Genomic DNA, 10,111 nt, shown 5'->3' on the forward strand with positions numbered 1-10,111 from the left:
GCAGGTGGCCGTTGTGGCGTACTTCTCGCCCGTGTGAGCGACACGTCTCCAAAATGATGGGCATGCCTCCGCCTGCTGAGAGACATGGGTGCAGACTGTCAAAAGGACAGAGATTGCGCCATCAGCAAGGGACGTGGCGCAGTCTGATAGGTGCGGCCTGTCAGATAGAAGCTTTCTGAGGAATGCTCGTGCGGCCCATTCGCGAGCTACTTTGCAGCGAGCTCAGAATACTTCAGGAGTACCCTTAGTAGAATTGGTCCTCGGGATGACTTGTCTGCTTGGGAGCTCAGGGGAGCTGGTTTTCTTAGCTCACGAGCTAAAGTTGCCTCGGAATATCCCTTTAGAGGTAGCTCAGGGAACCCGGAGCTCGTGTTGTGGTGAACTCCTCCTTTTTCGCGCTACGATGTAGTGAGCTGCCTTATGGGCCCGTTATTTGATTGTACTGAGCCACAATGCTGAACTGTCGCTTATGCTGAGTCAGTGCCCACATATCGCCGTTTCGTAGGTCAGACCAAATCGTCCTCCATTAGCTTGAATCCACCCCTATTTAAGCCATTTACTCTTTCTCAACCTTTTCATGATTTTATACCAAATGCAATGTAGTGAGCTGCCTTATGGGCCCGTTACTTGATTGTACTGAGCCACAATGCTGAACTGTCGCTTATGCTGAGTCAGAGTCCACGTATCGCCGTTTCGTAGGTCAGACCAAATCGTCCTCCATTAGCTTGAATCCACCCATTTTTAAACCATTTACTCTTTCTCAACCTTTTCATGATTTTATCCCAAATGAGATGAAGTGAACTACCTTATGGGCCCGTTACTTGATTGTACTGAGCCACAATGCTGAACTATCGCTTATGCTGAATCAGTGCACGTGTCGCAGTTTCATAGGTCAAACCAAATCGTCCTCCATTAGCTTGAATCCACCCCTTTTTAAACCATTTACTCTTTCTCAACCTTTTCATGATTTTATCCCAAATGCGATGAAGTGAACTACCTTATGGGCCCGTTACTTGATTGTACTGAGCCACAATGCTGAACTATCGCTTATACTGAATCAGTGCACGTGTCGCAGTTTCATAGGTCAGACCAAATCGTCCTCCATTAGCTTGAATCCACCCCTTTTTAAACCATTTACTCTTTCTCAACCTTTTCATGATTTTATCCCAAATGCGATAAAATAAATAAAGCTCTGTTTATGAATCGGAGTTGGAGGTGGGGGGTTGGGTTAGAAAAGAAGGGCAAAGGAATAAGAAAAGAAACCTCTCGAACGGGCGAAAGCCAGAGCCAGGGGGATTTGGTAGCATGGCTGCAAGAGAAGAAGTGCATGACGAGTATACCCAGGATGGGACCGTTGATCTCAAAGGAAAACCTGTCCTTAGATCCAACACAGGTGGTTGGAAAGCTTGTTCCTTTATTATTGGTACATCTCTCCCTCTCTCTCCTATCATCTCTATCTCTTCTTATCTTTTATTTTGCTGGAATACCCAAATTTTAACAAGCCTACAGTATTTTCGATGAAGAGGAAGAAGATGGAAGTTTCGTTAGATTTCCAAGAGAGGTGCCCTACTGTAGAGTAGCACTCTTTCTACGTGAGGTCGGTTTCGATCAGCGTGAGATGTTTTCAACGCAAAATTAGAATGATTGTTTGAGAGGACTTTGCACTGATTAAATCCGGTTTTTGCATCGGGATATCTCTAAATTTATATTTATTTTTCATGAAGAGATATTTCTGATGACCTAATGTAAGATTGTAAGAGGGTGTTCAACGGTGTGAGCACGGGCTTGCATTGACCGAAACCTTCGAACTCACAAAAATTGTTGAAACTGAAAATCTTTTGTCGGTTCGAAGCTTTCTCTCTCTCCATCCTTTCTTCTACGAAGCTGTCTCCTTATCTGTTTTTTTATTACACATTTCTATACACAAAAGAAAGAGTCCTCCGTGTTCTACAGTTTCTGCAAAGAAGATGAAGAAGTTTTTGTTTCTGCAACTCCACATAATATTATTAAAACTTAAAAGTCAAACTAGGTCTGACCGACTGACCAGACCTCCACTGATGAATGTTTATTAGGTTCACCGATTAGTGTCCACTGAAACAGAGTAAGCGTTTCAATAATTGATGCCTTTGACTTGCAGTCCAAACTCCAAAGTGCGTTCTTCTATTAGCCATTCGTCAGGTTAATTATCCTATCGCCATTTATTTCAGCCTCTCTCTTTCTCTCTCTGTGTCAATTCATGCACCTCACCTTACCGGCCAATCCGGCTTGTCCACCTCTTTGACCTAGCAGAACTCATTTGACGGGAATTGGATTACACGGTCGACAGGCTCAAAGGATTGGACCACACGGCCCATGGGCCATGACACCTGATTTTATCAAATGACAATGACCCACCAACTTGTCCTCTACTCTGTATTGTTACTTGTTAGAAACTTGGGATTTAGGAAGGAGACTGCCCATTCGGTTCAGCTGATGTGCAGTGAGATTATTTGGAGTTTAAACCATGGTTAATTTCTATGTTCCAACCATCATTCACCTAGCCGGACAGCTGACACGTCCCCAGTTGTCGACGGTTTGACCATTTTAGTGATGAATGATCCGGTTGAACCGTTCAACCTGCCACCAAAGCATGTCTCCGGCGACTGGGTCAGCATTTAGAGCAGAACTTAATCACTTCTCACCAGTCCACTCACCAGCGACCTGTTTGCATTTATCATTTATCAAAAGAAGTAATTACAGTGTCGAATATGTTGTTGGTGTGTGTGTGTGGATGCAGTTTATGAAGTGTTTGAACGTATGGCTTATCTGGGGATAGCATCGAATCTGGTGATTTACTTGACAAGGAAACTGCATCAGGGCACAGTGAAATCGGCCAACAATGTCACCAACTGGGCTGGAACCTCTTGGGTAACGCCCATCTTGGGTGCATATGTGGCCGACACATATCTCGGCCGATACTGGACCTTCCTCTTCGGATCTGCCATCTATGTTCTGGTAATTTCTTCTTGCCCAAATCTCTTTAACTATCCTTACATTTTACTAAGTTAATTTACTCTATCCCTTTTCTTTATAATTAAATTGTTTAACAAAACACATTCCAACCCTCTACCAATTTTACATCATGAGACTGGGACCCGCCATATATGAGATGTGCGGTATAAGATCATGTTGGTAGAGCGTTGCAACGTATTTTGTTGGCAGGTGATCCTGACTCGGTTAAATCTTTCCCTCCATCACAATCTGTTCACATGCAACACCTCATGACATATAGAATTTTTTACATCCCAGTATTACCCATATTATGGTTGACTTTTGCTTCCATTATTCATCAAATTTTCAAAATAACAATCAATAGATCCAGATTTTCTACAACGCCTTACCTGTATATTGTCTCCAATAGCTACTACACCTTTCTTTCCATGTTCCAGTGAAACCATCAAACGTCTGAGCGGCAAAACTGAATCTCTAGTTCTCCGGCTCGACACCAAAAGAGGAGTTCTTGAACAAACACAACTGGTTGTTGAGAATCCATGAACATGATAAAAAACTAAATAAACACTCAAGCAAATCGTAAGCAAAGTATACTTGGATTGTTCAATTGTTTCATTTTGGAAATTCAAAAAAGAATGATGGATAAAATAGTATTTTTCATCTTTCCATTCACAGATGCTAATGCTGCAAGAGGATTTAGTCAATTGTCATAAATTGAACTTAGTGATACTTTTAAGGCAATTTCTGAACAATAGATGTAGAGAAAACCAATTTTGAAAATCTTAGGGGTACTTTTAAGAGATCTGCCCTTTGTTGTTTGTTACTTCATCTTCATCACCATCATATTTCACGTTCACATAAAGGTGTGGGGTGATCATTAGTCGGGTCAGGCTTTAATATTTACAATTATATGACATATAATCATAACCAGGGCCTTGACTAGGCTGGGCCAGGCTTAGCACCTACGATTATATAAGACAATCATAAGCTAGGGTACAGGCTGGGCCAGGCCAATCCAGGCTTTAGGCCTAAATCATTAAATACATTAGATTTAGGGTAAATTGCTAAAACCTCCCCTGAAGTTTTTGACCATTGTTAAAATCTCCCCTAAAGTTTGATAATTGCAATCACTTCCCTTGAACTTTCGAACATAGTTGCAAGAATTATCGAATAAGAGATATGAAAATGCCCAAAATATCTACACAGTTACTTTTGACCAAAATGTTTATTTTCTGAATTTTCTCTTCATACCAATCACTACCCCAAACCATTTCAATATTTTTCCAAAATTTATTTATTTTCCAAGTTTACCCTTCATATCAATCACTCATAGGTAAAGTTGCAACTTTAAACTCTCCTTCATTGTTATTCATAAAGTTTGTATTGTTTTTTCTATAAAAATCAGGCTCAATAGTAACTACATAGTTATTTTGGACATTTTTGCACCTCTTGATAGAGGATTCTAACAAAGGGGGTCTACTTGTAACTATGTCATAAAATTTAGGGGAGGTTTTAACAATTTACTCTTAGATTTCATATATGGGTAAATTGTGATGACTAAAGGTATGATATACATACACATACATACACAGTATACATATATGTTATATAAATATATTGTAGCTAGGCATGTAGTATTGGGCCCAAACCTGACCTAGAAATTTGTGAGCTAGATAGGGTCAGATGATCATTTTCAGCCCAACCTGGCACACATTATTTTATGTTATATTTTATTTTTTATATGTAAACTAGTGTAAGGGCATGTGCCATGCAACATATGCAAATAAAGGATAAAAATATAAGTTGAGGTTATACAATCAGTTTTAACTTTTATGACTTGCATCAAAACCAAGGCAAGTATGAACTATGAAGTATCTGCTTTATAATAGTATAGATATTGTTATATGACACCAATAATAGGTATCATATATTATGTTTTATATTATATCTATACTATTATAAAGGTGGATATATATGTATATATCTATGTATGTATGTATTTATGCATGTATGTATCCTTACATAAAAAAAATATGTATGTATCCCTAATGCATGTCCAAATCTTGGCTAGCCCTGAACACAAAACTTAGGTCCAAACCAAATCAAACCATAATGGAACAATTTGGTCTGGTTTCTAATATGATTTGGAACATTCTATTGGGCTTAATCCAATTAGAAAACCCAAATATTATACATACCTATATAAATAACAAATATAATTCAAATGTTAACAAGTGCCAGAAATTACTATTATTTACATTCATACTTTCTCAAATACAAACAGCTCCTTTGCAATCAAATTACAAGTTAAAAATCGAAAGAAACAACAATAATATATTCAATTTTACATATATATATATATATATATATATATATATATATATATTACTAATAATTTGATTTAAAGCTCAACCAGATCAAACTGCCAATTTATATTTGATGGCTTCGACCATATAATGAACACCCCTACTTGCCAAGAAGGGAGACCGGATCTGCTCCTCACACCTGGCGCCTCACATGCACATCCTACCATGCATTGGGAACATATTCCATACTTATTAATTATTATTCACGGGAGATGTTCCCAATGCACGATGGATATGCATGTGAGGAGCAGATCCCATCTCCCAAGAAGGTAGGTGTGCACGATTGCTTAAAAATGTTATCGGGCCTTCACATGGGCCCCACTTGTATGAATTTTTGGTGCTGGTACAAAGTTGGGAGTTCAGATGTGCTCCCAAAACACGGTTGCAACAAGACACTGCAGCCGTAATTTGGGAAAACCACTTGTCCATGGCAAGATGGAGTCTGGATCTCCTGCCCATGTGTACCCATATAACATCGCAGCCATACATGAAGAACATCTCATCCTCCTACATAGTATTATCTAGGGGGAGATGTTCCCAAATCACGGGGGATAGTGTGTTGTGGGTAGACATCAGCAGAGTTTTTGTGGGCAGGAGATCCAGATTCGGCAAGATGTTGTCGATGTACGGCTGCAATAGCCAACTGGGACATTGTTGGGAACAGATCCGGCCACCAAAGGAAGAAACTAAAATAGGAATTAACAATGTTTTTTCTATAAGTCAACGATTTTGGATTTTTGAAAATTTTAGAAAACCCTATTCAAGTAAACTCAACCCTGCCTTGAGTAGGGTGTAAGATGATGAAACACCGGGTGTTTTTTCTTTGATTTTGTGTTGATTTCAAGGATTCGGTTCTGGGAGTTTTATCCTTTGTTCTCCATTTTCTTTTCTTTTTCTTTTTCTTTTTTATTTTATGGCTTATTTCTTATTACCTTTAATGCCCAATATTAACATGGAAAAGTCATCTGGATGGGCCATTCGAGCACCCATTAAAATCCATTATAAGCCCATGCCATGTCATGCCCGGCCCATTCTGAAAAATTGCTAGGTGCTAACCCTATAACATTCCTGACGTTTAAATGTTTTACACTTTAACAGGGAATGGGTCTCCTAACACTAGCGGTTTCAGTCCCTGCACTTAAACCACCTCCTTGTCAACAAACAGAAGTTACAAACTGTAAACCGGCCTCCACATTACAACTAGCTGTGTTCTTTGGTGCACTGTACATTCTGGCAGTGGGGACGGGTGGAACCAAGCCAAACATCTCGACCATGGGAGCCGACCAATTTGATGATTTTGATCTCAAAGAGAAGACTTATAAGCTTTCCTTCTTCAATTGGTGGATGTTTAGCATATTCTTGGGCTCACTCTTTGCCAATACAGTCCTTGTCTACATTCAAGACAATGTGAGTTGGACCCTGGGTTATGGGCTTTCAACAATTGGGCTTTCCATATCAATTATAATCTTTTTAGCTGGCTCAGGCCTCTACAGGCACAAGGTGCCCATGGGGAGTCCCTTGACAAGGATGGCTAGGGTCATAGTGGCTGCATTCAGGAAATGGAGGGTGCCAGTTCCTGCTGACCCTAGAGAGCTTTATGAGCTTGACTTGAAGGAATATGAAGCAAAAGGGAAGTTCAGAATTGAGTCTACACCTTCCTTGAGGTTAGTCATGATAAGGCAATTCCATTGTTTAATTTGTTTCATTCTGATCATTTGATTCAAGACTTGAAAATGGTTAGTTGTTGATAATTCATTCATTCATGCATTGATGCATGCAGGTTCCTCAATAAGGCCTCTGTTCAAACTACAGGTTCTTCAAACACTCCATGGATGGTTTGTCCAGTGACCCAAGTAGAGGAGACGAAGCAAATGCTCCGGATGATTCCGATCTGGGTCGCCACATTCATGCCAGGGGTAATGTTTGCTCAGGTCCATACCCTTTTTATCAAGCAAGGTACAACTCTTGACAGAAGCATAGGCAGCTTCCAAATCCCACCTGCCAGCCTTGTTGCATTTGTAACTATTTCCATGCTAGTGAGCGTCGTGATATACGACAAGGTGTTTGTTAAAATGATGAGGAGGTGGACCAAGAACCCAAGAGGGATAACTCTTCTCCAAAGAATGGGAGTTGGTCTTGCTCTCCATGTTGTAATCATGTTAGTTGCTTCCCTAACTGAGAGGAAGAGACTCAGGGTGGCCAAAGATCATGGTTTGGTAGAGCATGGAGGTAGAGTTCCTCTCAGCATATTCAATTTACTCCCCCAATTTGTACTCATGGGGATTGCTGATTCCTTTCTGGATGTAGCCAAGGTTGAGTTCTTCTATGACCAGGCACCTGAGAGCATGAAGAGTTTGGGGACTTCTTATTCCCAGGCTAGTTTGGGAATCGGAAACTTTCTCAGTACTTTCCTTCTTTCGACTGTGTCTCACATCACCAAGAAGCATGGACACAAAGGATGGATTCTGAACAATCTCAATGCGTCTCACTTGGACTACTACTATGCATTACTTGCTGTACTCAACATCTTGAACTTCATCTTCTTCCTTGTCGTGACTAAGTTCTATATTTACAGAGCTGAGATCTCTGATTCAATGGAAGTGCTTAAGGAAGATTTAGAGATGTCAAAGTTTAAGGTCATTGACCAAGGGTTGGAGAATTAGCCCGGTCAGTGAAAGTGTGAAACTTATGGTGACTAATTCTGGCGTGTTTGCATTTTATCGATGGGTGTCTGCATTGTCCAGCGACACCCATTTTATCGATGGGTGTCTTCATATTTTATTTTATAAATATTATGAAAATTTTCTTAGGGTTAGCAGTTTCCCGATTTTCTCCTGGGCTCGACCTTGGAAAGACATGATATTTGGAAAAACTTAGGCCCCGTTGGATTCATGGGAGTAGAGGTCTGGAATCGGAATTAGAATGGGCTATTCTGATTTCAACTGTTTGATTGGATGGAATCGGAATCCATTCTCATTCCTGTTGGAATGGCATTCCCCCATTTGAAGAGGGAATGGCCATTCCCTGCCCCTCTCTAGGGAATGAAATCCCATTCCTGCTGATTTTAATTCCCATTCTCATTCCTATCGGAACCAAACAGACTATGGGAATGGGCCATTTTAATACCGATTTCAGTGGATATCAATTCCAATTCCGACTGTAAATCAAACGGACCCTTATAACCAATCAACTGGCATCATAAAATGGTAAACAATTACAAAATTTATGGGGGATTTTGATTGGTCCAAGCCCTTCTAGTATCATGTTTTTCTAACATCATAGGTTTTTCTTTTTTTTTTCCTTTTCTCTTTAGAATTCAAAATGTTATTCAAAATGGCGTGGCAAATTACGAATGGAGGACCAAAAATGGCCCCTTTTCACTGTATTGATTCAGGTCAGTCCAAAATCAGCCCGGTCCAAGGTTTTTGTGGGCTTGGAATTCATTTTATGCCAAGCCTTGAATTTGGCTCTAAGTTAGGGCAGATATAAGTCCAACCTATACCCAATCTCTGCTATTAATTAATACATTTTTCTCTTTTTGGAAAATTTCAGATTTCCCCACCTCACAAATTTTTATCTTCAGTGATAGATGGAGGAATGACACAATACTAAGAGGGCGTACTATATCATTGGTGGGGGTTTTTGAAAATAAAATCTAAAAACAAATAAAAAATAATGAGGTGGGGTAAATTAAAGTTTTTTCTTTTTCTTTTAAGGAGGGGACTAACATATTCTAAGCTCGGTCCATCTTGGCCTTATGCATCTCTAGATAAAGCCAGGAAACCGCTTCAATAGATAGCATATTTTTTCAACACGTGGCTATATTATTGCATGATCATCAAAAGTTAATAATATTATCTACATACAAATATATTATTAAAGATGGGAATGTTGATGAGAGACAAATTTTCTTTCAAATTCATTTACAAGACCGGACTTTTATGTAAAATTTGATGGAAGAGAGGCCATAGGCCCTCATTTGATCTTCAACATGTTGGAAAACTCCAATGGCTATGTGATATGCCACATGTTGATCCTCAACATCTCTTGGTTATATTTGTGCAATATTTTCACACATAATCAAGATTTTTCTTGTATCTGTTATTATTATTATTATTTATTTTTTATGAAAATAATATTTTATTTGGTTATTTACTTCTTTTTTATACATAGATATACTATTATTATTGGATTACATTGGATGTTATTTCCAGCTCTTACAAGGTTAATGGAAAAGCCATTTGGCTTGGTGTAAGATGGATGACCAAGTATACGTTTGGTATGGCAGCTTTTGTTTATTAAATACACTTTGTACTTGATTTGTCTTCAAAATTTAGAAAAAGTGGTTGATAAATGTTGTTTTGGTATTTGTTGACAGTTAGGCGCCATTAGGCACCAAATAAGTGAAACAGTAAATAAATACTTTTGTGTTGGGGGAAACATTAAAATGAAACTCCCTTAATGGTTGGCTTGCATGTAAACCTAGACAAACATTCATAAGATAAATAGGTATACAAAATAGTATGATGGGACAAATGCCCACATGGCGATGACGTAACACCGTTTATCAAATAAATAGAAGCCATACCAAATACCCTACAAGTGTTGAGATCCTTGGTCATTGATACACTTGTCTCAATCTAATGAGGTATAAGTTATTTAGTTAGAGAGCAATGAACTCAATGTTCTGAAAACTGGACCGGACCGTCCGGTTGAATTGGTTGAACCATGACCCAGCCCCCTGGCTGGTTTGG

At 39.2% G+C, this 10,111-nt stretch overlaps 1 protein-coding gene across 1 annotated transcript; it reads left to right on the plus strand.

The window, feature by feature from the left end:
* The first annotated feature begins 1,171 nt into the window (after window positions 1–1,171).
* On the plus strand, window positions 1,172–8,166 carry LOC104600942 (protein NRT1/ PTR FAMILY 5.2-like). The gene is made up of 4 exons (XM_010264113.3): window positions 1,172–1,423; window positions 2,777–2,994; window positions 6,456–7,021; window positions 7,138–8,166. Exons 1-4 carry the CDS (start codon window positions 1,306–1,308, stop codon window positions 8,018–8,020), a joined length of 1,785 nt encoding a protein of 594 aa, XP_010262415.1. The 5' UTR covers window positions 1,172–1,305; the 3' UTR covers window positions 8,021–8,166.
* Window positions 8,167–10,111: the final 1,945 nt, after the last annotated feature.

Source organism: Nelumbo nucifera, chromosome 3 (genome assembly GCF_055504915.1).
Source record: "Nelumbo nucifera cultivar China Antique chromosome 3, China Antique-T2T, whole genome shotgun sequence".
NCBI lineage: Eukaryota > Viridiplantae > Streptophyta > Magnoliopsida > Proteales > Nelumbonaceae > Nelumbo > Nelumbo nucifera.